The sequence below is a fragment of the Terrapene carolina genome, unplaced genomic scaffold (genome assembly GCF_002925995.2).
Source record: "Terrapene carolina triunguis isolate 2854851 unplaced genomic scaffold, T_m_triunguis-2.0 Scaffold67, whole genome shotgun sequence".
Classification (NCBI taxonomy): Eukaryota; Metazoa; Chordata; order Testudines; family Emydidae; genus Terrapene; species Terrapene triunguis.
In genome coordinates this window covers 25,386,349-25,410,717 of record NW_020664418.1, presented here as the reverse complement: position 1 = coordinate 25,410,717, position 24,369 = coordinate 25,386,349, and the positions used below count along the sequence as shown (strand labels likewise).

Below are 24,369 nucleotides of genomic sequence, written 5' to 3'. Positions count from 1 at the left end.
GTGGCAGCTCCAGCAGAGCTAGAGAATCATCATCAGGGGGCTAATTACTGCTCTCCCAATTCTGACAATAGCTGGCTATAGCTGGGCTACATGTCAGAGTGCAGCATGGTCCCACTCCTTCCCTTCTCCTCCTCCCCCTCCCCCGCCGCACTAGGCTGCAGGGAGGGAGATGTAGGAGCCTGTTATATCAGCTCTACACCTGCTGGAAATCCCCATACCACAGGGGAAATCCCCAACCAACAGGTAACTCATGGGTTGCTTCTGCTCCCTTTGCCGAGCTTGACCCACATAGAGGGAGCAGAACAAAGCAGAGTATCTATCCAGCTTCAAAGTAAGACAGATTGGCTTATTTGTGGCAAAAATACCAATCCCATATCATGCCCCCTTGTCATTAAGGTGTACTTACGGAATTAGCTATTTCTAGTCACACTTATTACAGTCAATTGGACTAAAGATGTCAAGAGTTTACAGAAACAGATTGATCACATGTAAGAACTGACATACCACAGACAGTTATGAAATACATATCCGTTATTCTACTCTATGGACACTATTTTCCAACTTTTTGCACCAAATATGGACTTGATATTTGACTGAAGTATACCTCTACCCCGATATAACACGAATTTGGATATAACGCGGTAAAGCAGTGCTCCGTAGGGCAGGGCTGCGCACTCCGGCATATCAAAGCAAGTTCGATATAACGCGGTTTCACCTATAACGCGGTAAGATTTTTTGGCTCCCGAGGACAGCGTTATATCGGGGTAGAGGTGTATTTTCATACCAATTTGAAATCTGAGCATGGAAAATGCTTGATGAAATGCCCTATAATTGGATTTCTAATAGCAATTTTACCCAATTGTCTTAAAGTAGTTTGAACTGAAACAAAAAATTTTGATCACTACCTTCGGAGCTCAACTGCTCGACGTATTCGTTCCAATCGAACCATGTGCTCCCGCATTCTTTGTTCCTTCATTTTCTCAAAAGGCAAGATATCCTTTCTACCTCTGTACTCCCTGAACTTCATTTTATCTTGAATGAAACGCTCTTTGTTCCTTAGCATCAGTGGCTGTAGACAGAAATTCCAGTTATTTCAAAAGTCACATGGGACTAGGGGGATTTCTGGATACTATAGTAGTTTAGTTTATCACAACCTCAAGAACTAGTTAGCATGGACAACGCTGTTGATACCTTAGACTATTCTGAAGCTAACAACTATCTGCAGATAGTTACTTGGCTTATTAATTGGAGACGAGGTGGTTAGAAAGTAATGTGGAGACAGACAAGGACTGTGTGTTAAGTTTAGAGAGATACTTACTTTATCAAACCTTCCCCTTCTCATTGTCCTAGTGTGACCCTGATCTCCTTTTGTTTGGTCTAGAACTACCATCTGACTTGGACTTTTTCCACCTAAGAAAAATGGGTTTAAAACAAGTATGAATTAAAGTGGTTTTGATTTAACACTACAGTTACAAATGAAAATAACCTAACATTTTAAGATGCCTGCTCTGGAAAATTTACTTGCTGAAATGCAAGATATGAATCTTAAAAATTAAGATGACTATGATAGGACAGGTATGTCAATACATATCTGTGTAATAAACAGTCATACAAAAATCTAGTAGTTTGTAAGACAGCACTAGAATGACTTTCTTAGTGATGACAGCCCTATTACTGAAGGTTTTAAGGAAACAAGGTTTTAGGGTTTAGATGCAGTGGCATCTTGGGTATTATCTGCTGCCGTAAAAGCAAATGAAAAGATGAAAACAGAGGCAATAGGAAAAAAGCTATATTGCATACTTATTCGTTTCTTTTCTTCAGTTTTTTTAGTGGATTCTTGATTAGGGCCACTTGATCCATTATCATTCTTCTCATCTTTACCTTCAGTTTTCTTAGCTTCTTTACTTTCTTTTTTCTCCGATTTGTCAGATTTCTTTTCTTCTTTTTTGGCTGACTGAGTTCTTGTTAAAAAAGGACATAAAGAGAGACAGTGAGAATGTGTACTGAAACTATATATCCTTTTTGTTTAGACAGTCCATCAAACCAAAAGATGTAAAGCAAGCTCTTACTTGCTAGTTTTATCGATTGATGCAGTCTTCTTATCCCCCATGTTTCTACCAGAACCAGATTTCTCATCAATTTCTTTCTTCAGCTCTTTCTTGGAAGGATCACCTTTTACCTACATTTTTTAGAAAGGTAAATTTAATAGAATGCGACCACATACACAAATAATCCTTATGTAAGGAGTATGGACTAAACTTACTTTCTCAACAGAAATTTGTTGTCCATGTAGCTCTGTGCGATGGAGATGTGCAATACATCTAGCCACCTCTGTACTGGAAGACATGGTTACAATGCCATAACACTTTGCTCCAGGGCTTCGTGCATTTGTGACCACCTTTGCACTAAGGACCTAAAAATATATATTAAATTTGAAGAATAAAGCTTAACATTTTGGATGCAGCTGGTAGAGACAGGAGAAGATAATCTCTATTCTTAGCGAAAATTCTCACTAAGGGTAAAATTTTCAGAAGTCTTGAATATGTTACCCCAACTCTCAGCTTAGTAATGCCAAGTTGTGGATCTGCTCAAAAGTAGATCTAACACAAGTTTAAAAAGTCTTACTGTATATGAAATACAAGAATAAAATTAGTACTCATCCACTAAAGTAACATTTTGTTGAAACTTTACCACACTGGTTTAAGTTTGTTGGCTAGACAAGTGAGAAACCAACAACTTATACTGGCACTCAAATTTCCATGCAGCAATCCACTCCACATATACATATGGAGGAGGGAATCTCTTTCGAGAGTCAATATCAGACTGTCAAGTAATTTCAGTAGTGTGTGCCAGGATGCCTCTTGCTGAGAGGAAAGCATTGAGCAAGGTGTCACCCCTGGCTCCCAGTTAGGTCAATCTTGCTACAAAGTACATAAATGCTAGGGCGTCATTTCTAGATTCTGCAGCACTGAGGCAGCAGCTTCAATAAATGAACGTTTAAACATGCAGTACTGTAGCCTCTTTTGATATACTTTTGTTTACACTGTTCTTAAATTCAGTTTTTGATAGACCATAGATTTATTTATTTTCCAGTAATGCAAGTCTGCATTGTAGAAGGAGAAAAGGACAGAGCTGGAGGTTTCATCACTTGAATAGGAACAGTTAAGGATGTCAACATCTGAGGTGGTGTGGGAAGCATTTCAGGACTGTGGGATATACATATCAGTTAGGTGTTTGTTAGAATAACCAGCAGTGGAATAGTGTTCATATGTAATTTATAAATACAGGCTTCTGGTTCTAATAACCAATTGAGATGCACTGTACACTCCTGAGCTTGTGTCAGGAGGTCTGCAACCTGAGGAAGACACTGTAAAGAGCTTCTGAAGATTAAACAGATGCAACTATAAGACCATAAAAATATGTAAATGAAGATTTAGATTCTGTGGCAAACTGCATGTCGGCAGAATCCATGAAGTCCTGGTGTCAAGTCTACATACCATGCCTAGGAAACAAACCTGTATAAACAGTTTTATAGATTTTAAAAAGTTTTGTTACAAACATGGAAAGCTAAGTCAAATTAATACCTAGACCACTGTCACGACTTTTGCAGGTCTCCCCAACCCAAAACTATAAAATGAGGTTAGCAGCTGTCTCTAACAGAGCTGTGTATTTACATTAAGGTGTTATTTTAAGGTGCAGAAGGTTGCATGGATGCTTATTTCAATTTAAGAGGTTTCACCGTTTAGCTTAGAAGTCAACTGGGAACAAGCTTTAAATAGACAAATAAGCCACTCAGACCAAAAAAAAAAAAAAAGCCACAACCTTTCCTATTCAGAGGAAACAAAGACTTTTGGATCAAAAAGAATTAGACTCTGGCTATGAGAAAGTGATAACTTATGCAGTCCAACTCCTCCTTAATCCCGACATGAAGAGGTCATTTTAGGCTGTGCTACAAAACCTTTCCATTTGACTACTCCAGACTATGGCATATGCATCAGACAGAGACTGACCTTTGCAGGTTTTGGGAAGGAGAAATGAGAACTCAGTTGGTATGTAGGTAGTAACTCAATATCCGCACCTCCCCTCATCTCTCTCAGAAGCTACTCCAACAAAAACCTCTTCCTTCACTGCCAAGATACTCTTGATGTTACCGTTATGCAATTTAGGTTTTATATTGGTCAGTCAGATATGGTCTTAGATCAGCTCATGTTAAAACATAACATTTGTCAGTTTAGTTCTTTCAATCAAAATACTGAACACAAAGAAATACCTTTCCATATTTGCCAAAGAGATTTTTCAAGTCAGCAGCTTTCGTGTTGGAAGAGAGTCCACTAACCCATAGGTTTCTAGTTGAACTTCCACTGCTACCACTAACACTGCTTGCACTTCCTGGAACAAGTTTCACAAAGAAAACTTGAAGTTACTAAGATGTAGTCTAATGTTACCATGATCATTAAATAAAAGTTATTATTACCTCAATTCATACTTTGAGAAAAGGTACCATTAGTTCATATATAGTCTGACCTCTTGTATAATACATACCATAGAATTTCATCCATCCAGCTACCCCTGTACTTAGCCTAATAAACTAGTGTGACTAAAACATCTTCCAGAAAGGCAGCCAGTCTTTTTCTGAAGACAGATCAAGAACCCATCACTTCCCTTGGTAGTTTGGTCTAGTGGCTAATCACGCTGTTAAAAATGTGCGCCTTATTTCACTTTGTCTGGCTTTAATTTCCAGCCATTAGGTTCTTATTATGCACTTCTCTGCTAGATTAACGAATCCTTTAGTGCCTGGTATTGTCTTTTCGTGAAGATACTTATACAGCACTGCGAAGTCACCTCAATCCTTTAGCTTATTAAAAAAGAAGACTGAGCTCTATGTCTTTCACTGTAAAACATTTTCTCACAAACTTCATATAATTTCTGTGGCTCTTTTTTGGACCCCTCTCCAATTTTTCAACATCTTTTAAAATGTTGACAGTAAAACTGGATGCAGTATTCCAGTACTCACCAATGCCTTAGTGAGAGGCAAGATCACCTACCTACTCACTACTCCCATTTATACATCTACAGAGCACATTAGCCATTTTTGCCAGAGCATCACACTGGGAGCTTGTGTAGAGTTGCTTATCCACTATGACCCCTAAATCTTTTTCAGAATCACTGTTTTTCAAGATGCTGTAGGAACAAAGACTGCAGGTCATACCTAGATATATGACTTTGCAATTGTTTGTATTCAAATGCATGTATTATTGAAACAGGGTCCTAGGCATACATACAGGCAATGCCAATAGTACCAAAATTGGAACTTCCAACCCTACAGACGATTTATTCTAAAAACTGACTTGCCACCATCCTATTGGAGGGTCCTTAATCTTTTCCCATGTCATCTGGAAAAAAGACTACTTATTCTGTACTGAGCCTAAGTAATAACAAAAGGGAAAAATTTGAACTAAGTCATTGACTGTAATGCTTAAGTGTACTATATTTAAAAATTTTAGATGGGGAATTTTATGAATACCTAATGCTTAGACCTTTTTTTAACAGTGTACTGCAAATCCAGCAAACTGTAAGTGTCCACATGTTTTAAGATACCTCTGTGAAAATCTTTTAGTTGTCATCTTATGCTTTAGTTGTAACAAAATGGAGTTGCTGTATCCTAGTTATTAAAATGTTACTTGAAGTTATGCATGAAGTTAAACATACAAAAAGAACATAATGAGCATGTATCTACAATACTATGGGGGAAGTGACAATTTCACATTCAACATGTGAGGTGTTTTTCTGGAGACAAATTCCATTTGCTGGATAGCATTCTGTTTAGTTCCAAATAAAATGTTTCGTGATGGGGACAAGAACTCTATGCATGACAATTTAAGGACTTTGATATGGACCCTCAGTGTGATTCTCCCCAGTGTTTATGGACTTTTAGGCTTGGAGAGCAGTTACTTTACTATGCTCACCAACTACTATCTATGTAATTCTTGTTGTAACATCAGATACAGTAAAAGCAAATGGAATTTCCCTAACAGACCAATAGCTAAAAGGAGTTAAGACTCTGCTAACTATATAGTAAACAAATGCCTGTAACTGGCATTGCTGCTGGTACTGCTACTCAGTTGACAGCTTTCATTTTTTAAAAAGGGTAACAATGCAATGCCAAGACAATTTCTATATACAGTAGAACCTCAGAGTTACAAACTGAGTGGTCAACTACACACTTCACTTGGAACCAGAAGTTCGCAATCAGACAGACAAAACAAAAAAAGCAAATGCACTACAGTACTGTGTTAAATGTCAACTACTAAAAAAATACAGGGAAAGTTTAAGATGGTTAAAAGCAACATTTTTCTTCTGCACAGTCAAGTTTCAATGCTGTATTAAATCAATGTTCAGTTGTGAACTTTCGAAATAATAACCATAACGTTTTCTTCAGCATTACAAATATTTCAGTTACAAACAACCTGTATTCCCGAGGTGTTCGTAACGCTGAGGTTTTACTGTACATGAATTTTAGAAGAAAAGATTAGAGTATTATACATAAACAGACACGGCTGTGACTAACTTTAGGTTCTGTATCTAAAATACAGATTCTTCAAAATAAAGCCACAAGAACCAGAAATGGAGCTGCCCTTCTGCTCATGATTGATCTGAAGTAGACTGATGGGTTTTCACTTATTTGATTAGGGATAACTGACTTGAAAGGAGCTTGAAGGATAAAAAAACCACAGGAAAACTAAGGCCTAGTGTACTCCTACCATTATTGACTTCAGTCAAAAATTGAACCAATTCGCTAAGCCATTTTAGTCCATAGCAAGGAAGATATAACAGGTTAAGAGATGTTCTGCAATAAATTTAGCTTTTGGTCACTTCCTAGATTGATTCCCAAGTATCGCGTAAAGTAAAAGGTGGCTATCCAATTACTATGGATACATTTTTACAGTATTCTATGTTTAAATCACAAGATATAGCAATATAAAACTAAGTGCTACAGTAGGAGGTAAGTTACCTTTATCATCCTTTGATGTTGTTTTGCTTTCTTTGGATTCCTTAGCAGAGCTGGAGAAGCAAATCATCAGAAGAAAATTGAAAATACAGAATTTTAGATATCGTATTTTATACACTACTACTAACAGGCAAGTTAACATTTCAAAAAGGGGTGGACTGGGTTATATTTGTACAAAATGATTCCCTTATGGATTCTTGCACTGATTTTCCCCAAGATGCCTGAAGATCTAGATTTTCTGACAATTCTATTCAGTGGATATATGGCAATCTTCTCCAGATTTCAGGACGGGGACTTGACTTCATTTTGTGTTCTTAGAACTGATAGCTGTTCATTACCATCACCACAAGGATACTTAAACTTGTCAATTTGAAAAAAAAAAATAAAATGCTGACAATTCGACAATGCAATCAGTAGGACATAGTGTCTATACGAAGATCTTGAATTTTTAAAAAGTAACTTATGGCGGTCAAAAAAAATCTATAGGCAGGAGCATAAGATATTAATTATAAGATGCTTGCTGCTACCCCCTTAATGTAGAGTGATCTTACTGAATGCTGGTACTCAGTATCGTAAAGAACGGACATAGAAAGACAAACCTCTTTGCTTGACCAGAGGCCCCAGTAGACGAGGGACCTTTCTTCAAAGTGTCCTTTTCTTTGTCTCCAGATTCTGCTTTCTTTGAACCTTCTCTGGCTTCCTTCTTGACAGGATCACCCTTCACGCAGTCTTCCTTCTTACCATCTTTATGGTTCTCAGTCATCTCATAATCCTTGCTTTCCTTCTCCAGGCTCTGTGCAATGGTATCCTGCCCATCTTTTGGCTTACTTGCTTCAGAATCTGTAATTTTCACATTTTTACCTGTTTCTAGGAGGTCATCACCATCAAAATCCAGAGTGATGGCATCTTCAGCCTGGATTGTAACCGATATGTTATCATCCTCAGCTTCTTTCACGGATGTGTTAGCTTCCATCTCTTCATGAGCCGAATGATCAGCCTCAGCTAGGCTTTCTTCTGAAGGTAGAGGTTTAGATACTTCTTGTATACCATCACCAGAACCTGCTTTATCTAAGAGGATTTAACAGGAATAAATATGGCAAAACAAGAAGTTTAAACAATTTCATATGCATAAGCTAGAATAGGACCTAGAAAATACAAAGCCAGTTATTAGCACTGATGGAAGGTTAGGGGGAAAAAACAAGGTGTATTAACATGTAAATAAATTCTTCACCCAGGATCACTTATTCGCCATGGCAAAACACATTTTCTAAAACAAATACCAACAAACAGTAGGAGTCAGAAAATGGTTCCATCCTGCAGATACCAGTTTTTCATAGCCAGTATCCATTTTCCACTTTAGGTGTTAATATGCCATAAAGAAAGGCTTTCTTCAGATGCTTGCAGTTTGATTTAATCAATGTTTGAAAACTTCCTTGTTTTAAGACTTTTAACCTTCCAAAATCCTTAAGAGTTATAGTCGGGAGAGTCTAAGTCAGTCTTCAATACAGTTTCAAGGTTCTGTCTTGATCCTCCTTTCTGAATGGTTGTTTGGCAGTCAAGATAGCTGTACAAGTCTGCTGCAGAAACCGAAGTGTGAACTTCAAAGTTCGTAGCAAACTGGTTTTCAGTCTTCATCCACTTCGCAGATTTTCAATATTCATTCTCAGTCCCATAAGTAGTATCTCCAACAATATTCTTGCATTCACACAAAACAGATGCTTCAGCGATAGGGTCCCTCGTAAACAGTGAGTCTGTAGGTTTATTCTGTAACTTCAATACTGTCCATCTTGTTTAAAGTGAAAGTGCTCCATGTCCTTTCTAGTCCACAATATGTAGAATCCTTTGACTTCTCTCCAGAAAGTCTCTGGTTGGTCAGATGTGTCACGTTGCTTCTGTAGTGTTAGTAAGTAGAATGGCTTTAAAAAAATGCCGCTGTTGAGACTCCTCCATGTTTCTGAAAGCTTCCTTTACCATCCTAAGCACAACTTGGCAGCACGTATGTGAAAAGTCAAGTAGATGATGGTCCATAATTGGTAGAGTTTTCAAAGTTCACTATATTAATGTACTGTCTCATTCAGTTAAGCATCTACCAGTTACTGCAGTGCAAGTCTTCAATTTGTGCATCAAGATTTACTGCACCATAGAAACAGATGTCCTTGCATATTTGGTTTGTTTTTGTTTAATTAATAATAAGCATACATCCACCACAGTAACTGATATGTACTATCATCCACTTTTAAGAGAAAAATAAATCCACTGAGTACATGGATCTTAGTGAGCTTAATACAGAGATAGTCAATAGTTAATACTGGAGACAAACCTAACGTTAGACTAAAAATTAAGCAAGTTTCACTTTTAATCTACCAGTTTAAGGCGTTTTTAAAACCTCTCAACTCTACTAAACTTCAAAACATACCTTTTTCATTTTCTTCCTCTTCACCATTCTGCAAGACAGAGGGAAATCAAGTTTAAGTATCTGTTAGCTACGAGAGTTTAAGCACAACAGTTATGAATTTCAAGTCCACAGTAATCCAAATTTTTGGAAACAGTTCCTTAATTCATAAACTAAAGAGTTTAATTAGAAGTTGATGGTACACATTGTTTATACCATCTTTTGTAGCCAGTGAGAATTCATACCACAGCATTCAGTAACATCTTTGTTTTCCACTTAAGAACAGTTCCCTTTCTATAAAAGTTCCCTTTTCCATTAAAGGGAATTTACAACAGGTGGCAACATGTTACCAACTTCTATTGTAGTCAAAGTGTTACTTGATATGTGTTCTAGAGTTACCGTCTTCAGAACAAGAGTAACAAGTAATATGATCTCTGTTCTGTTGCACTGTTTCATCAAAGGCAATTAATTAGTGTTAGCCTTGGAAGTGTGAGAGCCCCTGGTTCGAATAATATACAACAAATGTCTGATACATATGCTGTTTAAGAAATGTTTACTTTTTTGGGTTATAAAGGTTAACTGAGAGGGGGAAGATGATCTGTTTCCACTATATATTTCACACATTCTGGATGTCTTCATCAGACTTGTCTGGAACTCTGTATGAATTTCAGAACTGGAAGAATTTTACCTTTTTAAAAAGGTATCTGAACCTTCATTTCCAGAACATCATTTTTAAAATTTTAACTTCGGAAATGAAGTTCTGAAATGAAAGAGAGGAGGGTTTTGTATACATTGTGTTAGAGATACTACATATAGTTCTCAAGTTTCACTAAAGAGGTACCTCAAAGTATTTTCAGGTCGATTAGCTAAATGTGTGTATAATGCCCCCCCAAGAGCCAAGTATAGTCACTTTGAGAGGACATCTCGAAGTCCAGGCCCATCCATAATATAGTGAGCAAATCTTGCATTGCAGTCATTTGTAAACATCTGTATTATACCATCAGAAGCTCAAAAGGTGCAAGCCTGATAACTTAACTGAGAAAGGAGGTCACTTTAAGCCAGGCTTTGCTTCAATTTCCTAATCACAAGTTTAACAAGACTGTTTGGAACTTACATGGACAGTTGGAAATGTATCATCTTCTGTGTCCTGAAGATCATTTTCCTAAGTTGAAAACACAGATAAGGGGCTTGCCAAACAAGCTAATAATGATGATATTTACAAAAGCATCTAGAGAGTCAGGAGATTCAGCTCTGTACTCCTAAAACAGATTAAGAGGAGCAGAGGAGTTTAAAGTAAGTACTACCTCTTTTAGTGAGCTGAATAACACAGACTGAAAGAGACAAACTTTAGCTTCCCAAAGAGTTTTAAACAGACTAAACAGAAATGTGTTTTTCTGGTGAAAGTTCATATAGATTTTAACAAGTGTGGCAAGGTACCTGGCTTTCAAAATCCTTCTCTGCATCTTCTGTTGTCTCTCCCTGTTTTGAATCAGAATATTTTTTCTTTTCTGAAGGAGGCAGTTCTTTAGAATGCGAGTTCTCTTCTTCATTTTCACCAGCTTCTTCAAAGTCCTTCAGTTCATCATTTCCATCTTGATCGCTTGCATCTTGAACCTCCAACTCACCTTCCTTTCAATCAGAAGAACATACGGTATAACTAGAGGCATAAGCTAGATTTTCCTTCCAGTGAAACAGAGCCATTGTTTCTTCAAAAGAATATTAAACAGCTACATTTTCAACATTGTTTATTATTGTCATTCCTAGAGTTCCCATTTATTTTGAAGCACACAGCATGCTCACGTGCAGAAAGTTATGCATCAAGATAAATCAAGCCATATAATTGAATGTGTGTAATAAGAGATGATCAAATATCTTGTAGTAGTGTAAACACAGCATGAACAAGGATTTACATCTCCATCTAAGTTAACTTGTGTGAAATGGAGCTTTTCAGCTAAAACTTTGCTTCATTTACCTGACTGGAACAGTTCAGTATATAATTTCTCAAATAAATTTAGTTATTACCTTGACAAAGGAATCATCTTCCACTGAAGCATCACCACTTAGTTCATCAGTTTCCTGTTTTTTACCTAAAAAGACAGGATACGCTAATGACTACAGTTGAAAGCAACTCCTATTGTAAGGCTTGACTACATATGCATTATGATGCGGGAGAAGTAGGGTTCAATTAACTGTTCTCCATAATACTACAGCTCAACTGAATCACTCACCGTGGTATAATTCCCAAAGAACATTATGTTTTAAGATGAAACTCAAGGGTTATGAAATGGAGTTGGTATGTAATCATTGGATAGTGCACAGTCAATAAGACCCACCTAACAAGATGATGCTTCTTCAATTCTGACCCCTCCCCTTTAGAATTTACTCATTGCTCTTCAGACTCAATTCTCAAATTTAAAAAGAAGTTATGTAGTAATTCTGATAACACTGAAGTTTATTTATTAATAATTCTAATTATTTTTATATTAATTATTTTAGATCTTTAATTATTATAATTGTAGTTAGCAACCAACTCTAGGTCCTAAACTTTAGAATTAAGACCTGGCAATGAATATTTCCTATCTCCCTCTCAGAGACAACTGTCACAAATCTAGCATTGTGTGTGTATTTTGGGGGGGAGGGTGTAAGGGAGTGGATAAGGCGACTGAGAACGCCACTGGATCCCATCACTTATCCTTTCTAGATGAGTAACCCAGATGTTGTGCACTTCAAATAATTCCATGAATAAAAGACACTGAACAACTTAATCCCAAGAATCAGCCTGTCTGTGAGTAACCTTTTAGAAAAGATAAAAACGCACATTCTGATCAGAATTGGTGCAACTGGGTTTCTGCTGGAATCCATGACCAGATGCAGCTGGGATGACATGGGCAATTATGATCACTGAACTTCGCCAATAGAGGCTTTTTGCTACTTAGTGTATTTGACACTGGGAACACAATGATTTGCTCTTCAATTTTTCACCGTCCCCCTTCGTCCAGTGAATGGACCATATATCTAGACAATTAAAGTTCATCACTCCTTAGCACAAACAGCCCCACATCCACCTCTGATGTAATAAGCATGTTTGTCTCTTGAAGAAAGAGATCAACTTCTTTTTCTTTTTTTAAGTCTTCTAAAAGGCAAGTTCTAAACAGTACTTCAAAACTTGCAAACTTCCTGACCAAACAGGGCATATATTGACTGTTCTCTCTCATTAGTTACATGAGTAAAATACACGTAAATGCCCGAACTAGTTTTTATAAATGCATTTTTAGATCAATTCAGATTTGAATTAAAAAGGCATCCTTTTGCCATGTTTAGCATTGCTGCTTTATATTTGGAGTGCAATACCATGAAATTAGCAAGGTACAAGTGGCAATGAAAAAATTATAATCAAAAAGCATGTTTTAAGAAGCTAGTCTTCCTTAGGTGGTGAGTGACTTCACAACAGAAAGATCCATTCCACTCCATGGAATCCTCAGATCTTGGAAACATGAGTCTAACCTAGACTGTTTTAGAACTGTACTTTTTTTTTTTTTTTTTTTTTTTTTTTAAACTTGGGCAATTTGTATCGCTCCAGTAGCGGCTATATTCAGGTACGTTCCAACAATCTTATAGTCCACATAAACAAAGGATAAATGAATTAAATGCAACTAAAAGCAGTAGTACTGAACAGTGACTTTTGTACTTGTCCTTTTGGCTTCACAATTTGCTTCTTTAAAACAAAACAAAACAAAAAATACACAAAAATCAGTCATCTAATTGAATGCTTTGTTGGCCTTCACGGGGCTTCTCCATGTTCTACCTTGGATCCTTGAACTTCTCCTGCACCGGTATCCAGATAAACATACACACTATGCTCATGAAGCTAGTGTTCTTGATGCTACAGGTGTCCAGCAAAGGCTTATTTAATTGAATAGCTGTCAGTCTCTAGACTCTTCAAAGGGTGTTTCTAAAATTCATCTGCTTGCCTTGTGCAGGAAAAATTAACTAGAACCACTGGGGGGGAGAGGTGCCCTTCCCCCTCAACATGAAAGTCCTCAGACATTATGGCACTCAAAGGCATCTTTCTTGAAAGACGGATTTCTGAAAGTGTCCTCATCAGAAGCCAAATGAATGGGAGCATCAGAATGAAATTTTTCTTTTCTTTTCTTTTCTGGTATAGCCTAGACCAGATGGGAGGACACTTGCTGTTACTCCAAGTCTTTCTCTCCATGATGATCAAATACTTGCAATCCACCTTAATACATTGCAATAAAAGCAAGCTCACATTTATTCCTTGATGTTACAAGAGTGTTCGAAGTATGAGAAAAGACAGTCCTCATATTCAAGCGAAACTATGATGCCCTTAGCCCCTCAAAAAAGTATCAATACAACTTATTCCAGTGCAATTACTACTTAAAGGTGCGGATGCAGATAGTTCTCTAATGTTAGTGCAACATGGCTCTAATATTGACAGTATGTCTTGACAAAAAGAGGCCTTCAGAGACTGAAGTGTTCAGTAATAATCAATGGTGCTAATGTAAATGAACTAGATTACTACTGGTCCATCCACAGGTGAGCAAGGACAGCATTGTATAGTGTGCCCACACCGCTAAGGTCAGACCCCCAGAAAGCATTTTTCAGCGAGAGAACAATTGTTATGCAAGATCAGCATCATCTAAGGGACCAATACCTGGGGTTAAAAGGCACATATGTTACTGTCGCTAGAGAACACCTGGTAGTGCCTATGAAGCAAAGCAAGGTGGCAACACAGAGAAAAGAAGTTCCTACTTCCAAGTCATCTAACAAACACCTGTTGAAACACCAGTGTTGCTAACAGAGCCTGCCACAAATCTGGGTGCCTGAACTTAAGCAATCAATACAAGTTGTCTGGAATGCAATACTGTATCAGTTATACTTTGGGAGAAAGGCACTACTTTAGACACCATACTTCATAACCCTTATAGCACTGCTATTGATTCAAACTGCCAGATGTTGTAAAAAGCTCTATTGGCTTAAAGCATGGGTATTTTCCTGCCTGAACTCTACCACTCCCCCTAGCTGGGACTGGGGCAAAGGATTCATAACACAGTTAACTGCCAGTTTAATGCTATCAGCAAGCAGATTTAATTCCCAACTCATTTACATGACCCAGGTAACTATTCTGCTGGTCTTACTCATTCACAACCCTTTACACAAATGATGATTCAGACCGCCTAAGGGTCTAGTGGATTATGAGAAAAAGGATATTTAATTAACTAAAATATGAATGTGAGTAGGTGTTAAAGGTAAAGCTTTGCTAACAAATCAAGCACTAGTTACGTATTGGCCAAATTATATCTGATGCGCAAATATGCAGAATTTTAGAACCTTTAGTGTTTAAGGAAAAAAGGTGAGAAATGTGATTATTGTATTTATTATTTACCCTGCAGTAGCAGCTAGCAGACCCAATCAGGCCAGTTTTGGTAGGCACCACATTCAGCAAAGGTGGCCCCTTTCCCAAAAAGATTGTTCTTTTACAAAAAAATACTTTGCAATAGCATTTAATTATTATGGTCCTGATCCTGCAACCCTCACTTGACTTCAGTGTCACTATTTGCCCAAATAAGATTAACTTCACATAAAAGTTAACACTTTCCTATTTTTGCAAACCTATATGGTACATTTTGAAGATATTTTAAAATTTATTATAGCTTCTCCAGTATGCCACTGTCAATACTCTAAATTAAGAAAAAACCTGAGCCAAGTCAGAAATGATCAACTACTATATTGAAATTCGACAGAGAATAGGTTTATAGAGTTTGCAGACAGAAATATCGAAAATACTCTTTTTATTATAGTTTCAGGTAGATTGCTTAAAGTGAATATATTTGATCTGTTTAAAAGGTATTTAATAGCTAATGTTAACAAAAAGCACATGAAAAACTATTAGAAAAATAAGTCTGGTTTGTGGTAATATACTTAGAAGGAGTTAAGCAATGGAGATGTCTAGAGTTTGGAGGTACATACTCTTTGCATCTGTACATATTGCCAATCCCTTTCTAAAAAAAGGTAGTTCATTACTAGTTTACTTCAGGTAAGGATGCCTCCTCACAAGTCTCATGAGGTAGTAACAGTGTCAGTGGTTGGTTTGCTGTTGACTGGAATGCTATAAAATCTGTGAATACAACTTAACTGGTGAAGCCAGCCATGCAATACCCAGATGCCTGCAAACTGTAACTGAGTAAACTGCTTAAAGGAATCTGCCAAATGATGAGTCTGTTAAGCATAAACATTCTATGTAAGCTTAGGGGCATCATCAACAGCTTTGGTGATTATCCTTATAACTGGGTATATTTGAGACAGCAGACCACAGTTATGATTTTGAATCCAGTGCCGAGCATTGGAGACGTCATTTTTTTTTATAAAAACAGCTCAACGCTGAAAAGGGTAACCTCAGTCTGCTTTATGTCTGGTGATGAGTTCAAACTAGCTTCTTCTGGGGTTGTTCTACTCAGAACAATTGTAGCAGCAATTTGGGAAGAACGGCAGCATGAAGATTTACTAATATAGAACTAATATCAAGGGAAAGACTTAGCTGGCAATGTGACATGTGGTGCCTAGGGAAGCCAACGCTCAAAATGCCAAGGACAGGGCAGGCAGCAAAAGGAGAGCAGCTTCTCCCAAAACTGGTGGTTAACACTGAAGTTAGATTCACCAACCAGTCACAAACGGTGCTCCTGACCCACCACACTGGTTATCAAGAAGCTGAAAAAGAAAAATCACATAGCCCCCTTTATCGCATTCCAGTTCTCTGGCTCCCAATCAGCACATATGTCCAGTAAGGTGAGGAGTTATTTATAATTCTGCTCACTATATAAAGTGTTCTTCTCATCCCCAAAGGGCCAGCCACTTTACCAGATCAATACTAGTTTGGATCTTACCCAAAATACTATGCTGCCAGCCAATCCCTTAGCATCTAAAACTAAAGGTTTTATTATAAAAAGAAAAGAACAAAAAAAGAAAGTTGTTAAATGGTAAAGCAATCAGATATATGGACTCAGAAGTCTTATGTATGTATCAGGTTCTTAGCAGCATTAACGAGTGTGCTGGCTTGTAGAGTCCTTATGGAACACATCCAAAGCTTGGATGTCCTTTGTTTTAATGTGTCAATTTGTAGAGAAGTTGCTCCAGAGGTAAGAAGCAGGATTGAAGACAAAATGGAAAACATGCAGCTGCCTTTTTACATCCTTTGCCATGTGGCTTGTACTTCCTTTGTCCCAAAACACAAACCTATAGCACATGGGCATGGAAAAGCATTTGGGAGTCCCCTGTCTACAGGCATGTCCCTACATGTCCTGCTGACTGGTACCAGGTGTAGTCCCTGTCTTCTCTCAATAGGTTAATTGTATAGCTGATTGCCTTTAATAGGTTATTAAGCAGGCTGGATAGTGCTGATGCCAATCTGTCCCGGGGTGTCACCCAGAAACAGCACAAATTTGATATAAAAATATGCCACATATATTTATAACTCACAGTACAAAGATGATTGACTAAATATAATTAAGTTTATATGTAGTCAATCAACTTTTCCACTGATACCTTATATGGCATATCTTGTAAGATTCATTGCAATTTTGTGATATTGGTATCAATATTATAATAAATGGTCACCCATATTCCATATAGTGTCACAGGCAATTCAAAACTAACTTCAAGATTAACTCAAGTCATTTGTGTGAGCAGGGAACAGAGTACCTAATGCCATTTTTACGTTCTTTGAAGCATTTCAGAATCATTCGTCTCCCCTAAAGGCTTGCTAATTGAACTAGAGGACTTGATTAGTCTATACATGGGCCAGCTCACAGTGTAGCATAACATTTCAGAAACATTGATGAGACTGTGTGTTGCCCACAGAGACCTTATAAATATAGATGCTTTCAAGACAGGGTGTTCATCCCACATCAGCCCTGATAGGGTTAAGAAAGCTGAGACAGGGACAGTTAGCATGATAGGAGCTTGAGGAGCTTAGGCTGGCAAAGCAGCCCCTGACTGGAAGATGAAGCTCAGCTGAGCAGGCATGGGCTGGACTAGTATAAAGCCTAGAAGCTGACAATAGAAAGGGCTGCAGTAAGGAAACTTGCAGCCATCCTCTGTTCATTAGAGAGGGAAAGAGGGAACCCACGGAAAGAGTAAGACACTGGTCCTGAGGAAAAAGTATAGTATGGCTTGGTCTACACTCCAAACTTTATGTCGGTATAACTATGCTGCTCATGGGTTTGGCAAATCCACACCCCAAAGTGACGGTGATACATATCTAAACCCTGGTGTAGATAGCGTTATTTTGATAGGAGGACTTCCCCATCAGGGAGGTAGAGCTCTACACCAATGGGAGAAGATCTTCCATTGGCATAGGTAGCTTCTTCACTAAGTGCTACAGTGATGAAGCTGCGTCATTGCAGCGCTTAAGTATAGACAAGCCCTCAGGAGAGAAAAGGGTAGAGGAGAAAGAATGTGAGAAGTGGAGTAGGAAGCAGTCCATAGAGAGCGAGCAGCAAGACTGGGGACTGACCAGACCTTGGCTGCATGTTACAGAGTCTCTCTGCTGGAACCCAGAATAGTGTGCAGGCCCAGGTTCTCCTACCAGCCACTGAGAGTGGCACTGTCTGGATAGCAGGTCCAGTGAGACTCTATACCCCAGAAGAGGAAATCATACAGTGACATGACTGGAGGGCCAAATCACGAAGAGGAAGATGCAGCTCCTGGAACAAGAGTGGGCCCACAGAGTGAGGAGGACGACAATGGGTTGAGAGGCCTCAAAGGGAGGCCTCAGACCTGGAAGAGGCACCATCCATGGTGAGTGAATACTGCAGGACAATGCCCAATAATTTTAAAAAAAGGGGGACAGAGCTAAGATCGCACTAATAGACTGAGGCATTTAGGAGTGTTCCAAAGGAAACTGAGTTAAATGGTGGTGGAAGATTATCTAGTATAAAACAGATGAGCAATCAGTTTTTCCTGTGGAGAGCCAGATGCCTATTGAAAATTATCAGACAGAGATATAGGTAACCAGGGAGTAGTAGCACGGAAATGTATGTGAATACAGATAGCAGGGTTTATACCAAGAAATTTGATGGAACCACAGTCATGCCACTTGAAGTCACTTCAAATGTCTCTCTCTCGGATAAGATATTATGGTTTTACTGCACAGCAGTATTGTGTACAGTTTTTGTACTGATGACAAGTAGCATGTTTGACAGACAAAAGGTTGTGGAATAAAATTTTGATTACACAATTCTGTGTTGGTGGATGTCATTAATAGTCAGGAAAACTATGGGGTATTTTGGGGGTAGAGATGTGCCTCATCTTTAAGTATTTTATTATTTTTGAAAAACTGACATTCGGAGGACACTACATAATTTAGGGACATGAAGGCTATGTAGTGTGGAGGAATAAGACAACAGTACTATAGCATGTGCTAGTACATATACATCTTTTAGTGATACAACGGGGTTGGATAGTAAAGGAACCAAATTCATTCAGGTGGTAACAGGGTCAGATATCTACAGGCAGATGCATGTTACTTCCACCAATACACACTGTCTTTAAACTGGAATTATGGCCTGAAATTAGACAAGAAAGGAAGTTTGTCATGTGAGACCAATGGGTCTTGCTTAAACATAGTTTAACAAACTAGTGTCCTTGCATTAGCATCTTGGTATAAAAACTTGTTTTAATGTTTACTTCTCATTCATCCTGTTTTATTTTATGCTATAGACAAAATGTTTCCATCTCAAGTTCCCCAGCATTAGCACAAAGCTGCAGCACTTGGGTTGCAAATGCTCCAGGAGAATGGTCACATCTAATAATGTTTCACAGAAAATATTACATAATTCCTTGTAGGTGAGCTACAACATCTGACCTAGACATCTAAGTTACTAGGATCTTCACATGTGGCCAGAACAACATTTTGGTGACAGCATTCAGCACTGAACAGGAGAGTAAGGAAGCAAGATCTTTATATATAAAAAAAAAAAAAAGTGCCTGCACACAAGAGGAATTAGCTATTAAATCCAGGAGTGAAGAGGCACAACAGAAGTTATTCAAGCAAGTTCTATTTAGCACTCAGTTTTATCTCAGCCTGAAACCATAGACGCCTATTAGCTTTTTTTTAAATTTTGAAAGCCTCAACTGATTTGCTGTCTGAAAAGTTTGAAGTTGCTACTTGAATGGAAAAAGCTTTAGTCTCCCCTTTCACAGATGTTCCAAAGAAGGCTCTCCTCTATCTTATCCTTCCTCCAGCCTCTTTCTAATGGATCTACTACTTCCCTTACAACTTCAGTGGCAGCCCCTGCTGTTCATAGCTTTCCCCCACCCCAGCAGTAGCTGTATCAAGATCAGGGAGCAGTAAAATTGTCCTTACCATAAAGTTCTGAATAGCATCAGTAAAGCCTGCTAGATACTTATTAGCTTCACCGTACAGCTGCTTGGAGAAAGCTATGAGCAGCAGAAAGATCACTACAGCAGTTTGTTAGCAAAGTCCATCAGGGAGGGAAAACTGTATCTGTTCACATTGGAGGACTGTTTTTGAAACCAGAATGGCTAGAGTCTTAGGGCTTGTCTACACATACAGTGGCGCAGCTGCATGTCTGGTGAAGATGCTCTATGCCGACGGGAGAGTGCCATCCATAGCACTGTTCACACTGGCTCTCATGTCGCTGTCATTTATGTTGCGTGGGGGTGGTTTATTCAGATGCCTGAATGACATAAATTATGCCGACATAACCTGTAGTGTAGATATACTTTAAGTCTTAAAGGAAAGCTCTGTTTCCAAAGAAATTAATGGCTTAAATTCCCCTGCTTACTAGGGAAAACTTCCTGGGACAAGCTGACCAATGTGTTTTTCAAGTGCTAGTCTTTCTAACTGGAGGAAACTGTTAGGTTTATAAGAGATTAAAGTAATAGCATTTTAGCAGAAAAGTTAAATCTCTACAGTAGGAGAGAGAAACAAGCAGGAGGGGAGACCAACATCATGAGGTTAAATGAATGCATATAATCCTAACCAAGTAACCAAAAAAGGTAAAATCTGGTTATTCTGAAAAGACAAGACTGGGAAAATATGACAGATCATATTGACAAATAAATACATTCCTCCAGGATATTCACTTTAGAAGATGAACATATCGGAATATGGTAAGAGTATAATTCTTCCATGCAGTCAGCCTAGCACTGTGTTTGTAATGTTATAAAATTTAAATATGAAGTGTGAATTATATTCAGGTTCTATCAAAGGACTTTTGTTAACAGAAACACATGTGAATCAAGTAAGTATCCCATTATAATCAATTTCCATAAGTTTTTTCAGAGCGGGTGAGAGGAGAAAGTGAGAACTTGTCTTAAGACAGATGGCATCTTTTTGAAAAAAAAAGGAAGGATTCATATTCTATAGGTAAACCCACAATTTAACGCTATAGAAAAGCTGGAAGCCACATCTTAACTAGCAGCTTTCAAAGACTTGCCCCACACAGTAATATTCTCAGAAGGCAGAGTAACAGGTTGGAGATCTAGACTATCCAAGAGGGACCTTGTCAGAGGCTAATTCAATATAGTGATGTGTATACAGGCAAGTCTCATCTTACGCGGGGGTTCCGTTCCGCGGTTAGCGCGTAAAGGGAAAACTGCGTATAGTGAAACACTCATTGAGTTCAATGGCAGGCAGAATCGCCCGCACTACAGAAGCAGTTTTTATATTGTTGTTCTTTTCCCCCCCCATTTTTGCCGACCACGCAAAGCTGAATTTGCACATGTTAAATGCACCTAAGATGCAACTTGCCTGTATCATTCATGATTTAGAGGGCTGAAGAAGAAAGGAGGTAAACACTGTACCTGAAATGAGGTAAATACACAGCCCTGTGTAACAAGATCAGTAGAAAGGTTTCTAAATTTTCAAGCTTCCATACAATTTTGTTTCCTCCTTAACAATGCAGTAATTTCACATGAGAAAGTGAAACTGACTATTAGAAACAAAACCAAGTCACTAGTCTATGTTGTTTCTTTTTGCATTTATCCCAAGCAGTACAGATAAGACTTACTCAAAAATTCTTTATGCAAGAATATTTCAGTTTAAGATTGACATGCAATTCAATTTTAGACTGGCCGCTATTATTTTTGTGTACAGTCACCTCCATCACATGACACTTTCTTTTCTCAAGTTGGATGACAATCTTAAATAGAGGCTGAGCATTTCCAGAAAAAACAGTAAGTAGTGGATACCTGTAAATATGTGAGAGTAGTCAGTACCACACAGACAGTCCTCAAGTTTGTATTTTCTTTGTTGTTTTTTGGGGGGGGAGGAGGGAGACCCTATTTGACTACATTTATAAACAAGTGGACAAAATTGTATCAAGGACAACTCCTCATAATTTGGGCAGATATCCACAAGGACTATTTCTCAGTATTCACAACAGGTGAAGACTTATTTTTAATTTGACAATTAAACTTTTAAAAACCTTAAGTAAATAGATTTTTCACAGTATAATTTGCATTAACAGGTTTTAACCTTTGCCTTTTGTTGGCTTCTTGATAGGTGTATCAGCTGAAACAGTTATTTCAATATTATCTGGATCTCCTCCTTCTTCTTCAATAGCCTAAATAAGACAAAATGTTTTATAAAATTTAACTAGAAGTTGATAATTTACATACAAAAAAGCCTAATTACTTGTTCTTCCTAAATACAAAATATTGCTTAAAGGATTCAGATTAGATAGTATGTTTAAGACTTGAGGAGGAGAGGAAAATAATCTAGGTAAGGGCAGCAGCCTAAGTGATAACTGTAACATTTTTACAAAATGTAACACAGATCAACACACTACTCACACAAAACGTAATGATTCAGGGCGATTTAAATGTAAAGACATCATCATTTAGGCCAGGTCAAAGCCCTAGGAAAATACCATTACAAGAATATTCCTGCATTTGCACAGGCCGGCAACTCGCCACACGTAATTTCGTGGCAGCCATACCTTGAGATGTTCAGTCGATGTCAGAAGGGAGAAGAAAGCAGACAGCCTTATGCTGTAAATAGGCCCCGTACAGAGCTAACAGAGAAGGGTGCCGAGGCAACAGAACCACTGAGCTTATCAAGCAACGCAAATAGCGTCAGCCATCTATAACAACTCTGAGCAATGGCAAAAGTGGGGTTAGGGCCAGGCTGTTTTAGAGGGGGAGCCCAGCGCCGGAGAGGCGCCTGGCTGTGTGTGCTGGGCTCAATCCCGCAGTACGGGGCTCCCAGGAGCCGCTACCCCTACCTCGGAAGGGAGCTGGCAGATGAAAAAAGCTGTGGCGATGTCCAAATGCAGATTTCTGCTCAGACCAGGCCGAGGGCACCAGCCCAGGGCACCTGCGGCCCGGGCACCACCCCCAGCCGCAAGCGGCGGGCTCCAGGGCTGCGTGGCCAGACGAGCCCCTCAGGGGGTGCGCGGCGGCGGCGGTCCTCGTGGGCGAAGGGCGGAGAGACCCCTCCGCGGGCAGCGCCGTGAACAGCAGCAGTTCGCCCGCCGCAGGACCTCAGAGCCGGGCAAGACCCCAGCAGGCTCCCGAAACCAGAGAGCAAAGTACGGTACGGCCCGGCCCGGCCCGGCCTGGCCTGGCCGCGCGGCCTACGCCGGCCTCTCACCTGCTTGAGCCGGGAGATGAGCACGGTCTTCACCCCGGTGATGTCCAGGTTGCGCCGCTTCAGCTCCGACTTGAGATCGATGACCCGCAGGTCGGTGATCTTCTTGCTCTCCATCTGGGCTGGCCCCGCGGACGTGGCTGCAGCAGCGGCGGGAGAGGAGACAGCGGCAGCGGCGGCCATTTTAGGGCGAGTGAGCGCGGCAGCTGCACGCACAATGAAACCCCCTCAGCCGCCTGCTCCCTCCCTCCGTCAGTACCCGGATGGCGGCAGCAGAGGACCTGGCTGAAACGGACATGCGCGTTGCCCGGCTGCCTCCTGTTCCCCGAGGCTTACCTTGAGCCCCGCTCCCTCACAGCACAGCCTGCCCGCCCTGCGCCAGGGGGCGTGTCTGGGGGGGCTCTGGTCTCCGCCCGGGGGCTGGGAGAAGGGGGTGCTCTGTGGGGAGGAGGTGAAGGTGGGGCTGGCCATGGGCAGGACTGAGGAGACTCCCGTTGTCCCCGACTGCAGCCCCGAGAGCTTGTCAGAAAAGACCGCTGGGGGCTGTGGTATGTTCTCTGCAAGGCTCCTGCCTGGCGCCCAGGGTTCTGTCATGGGCAGCCACTGAGGCCCAGGAACCACTGTGCAGAGCCTCTGATCAGCCAGCCCTGGGCTCCCTGGGCATCTCTGGGGCCTCTCAGGTTTGGGAGCTGCTAGGCCACAATGGTAGAGTCGCATTCTCCTCAAGAAACTCTATTAGCCTAAGGAAAACGTCCTGAAAGCTACTCCAGCATCGCCAACCCCAAGTTCTTAAAAACCATGAGTCATCCCCCCTCCCAGAATAATGAGATTGGCTTAGAAATCATGAGAATTTAAACTAATAAGTGGGGGATTCTTTGTATTTGCCTTCTGTTTTTTGAGCCTTTAGGGTTGATGTTTTCAAGTCTTTCTCCGCTACCAGGAGCCCTATCTTGACAGACAAAAATGAGGTGCAGTTTTTTCAATTGTCTTAACTCCTATTCCAAGTCTAGCCTGTTTTGTGGGAGGAAACGCTTGGCTTCTTCAGCTGAAGGCTGGAGGGGATATAATTGGTCTATACAAATACATCAGGGGGTAAACATCAGGGAGGGAAAAAAACTATTTAAGCTAAAGGACAATGTTGGCCCAAGAACAGAGGTGAAAGTAAGCCGGTAGGGTACGGCGTACTGGCAAGAGCCAGTACGCCGGACCGCACCGGCTTCCGAGGCCCCGCCTCTTCTGATTGAGGCCACGCCTTTTCCGGATGAGGCCACGCCCCCTTCAGGACTCCGGCAGTACCGGTAAGTCCTGTAAGTTACTTTCACCCCTGCCCAAGAA

At 39.8% G+C, this 24,369-nt stretch overlaps 1 protein-coding gene across 1 annotated transcript in view; it reads right to left on the bottom strand.

The window, feature by feature from the left end:
• Nucleotides 1-23,252, bottom strand: part of SLTM (SAFB like transcription modulator) — a 31,007-nt gene extending 7,755 nt beyond the window's left edge. Inside the window, exons 1-14 of the mRNA XM_024204950.3 lie at nucleotides 23,038-23,252; nucleotides 21,922-22,009; nucleotides 11,424-11,488; nucleotides 10,839-11,030; nucleotides 10,516-10,563; nucleotides 9,426-9,453; nucleotides 7,609-8,077; nucleotides 7,013-7,062; nucleotides 4,271-4,389; nucleotides 2,264-2,413; nucleotides 2,070-2,179; nucleotides 1,801-1,961; nucleotides 1,319-1,410; nucleotides 906-1,069 (exon numbers count right to left, since the gene is read on the bottom strand). Coding sequence (XP_024060718.1) covers nucleotides 906-1,069; nucleotides 1,319-1,410; nucleotides 1,801-1,961; nucleotides 2,070-2,179; nucleotides 2,264-2,413; nucleotides 4,271-4,389; nucleotides 7,013-7,062; nucleotides 7,609-8,077; nucleotides 9,426-9,453; nucleotides 10,516-10,563; nucleotides 10,839-11,030; nucleotides 11,424-11,488; nucleotides 21,922-22,009; nucleotides 23,038-23,217 — 1,916 coding nt within the window. The 5' untranslated portion in view covers nucleotides 23,218-23,252. The remainder of the gene's footprint in view (nucleotides 1-905; nucleotides 1,070-1,318; nucleotides 1,411-1,800; nucleotides 1,962-2,069; nucleotides 2,180-2,263; nucleotides 2,414-4,270; nucleotides 4,390-7,012; nucleotides 7,063-7,608; nucleotides 8,078-9,425; nucleotides 9,454-10,515; nucleotides 10,564-10,838; nucleotides 11,031-11,423; nucleotides 11,489-21,921; nucleotides 22,010-23,037) is intronic.
• Nucleotides 23,253-24,369: the final 1,117 nt, after the last annotated feature.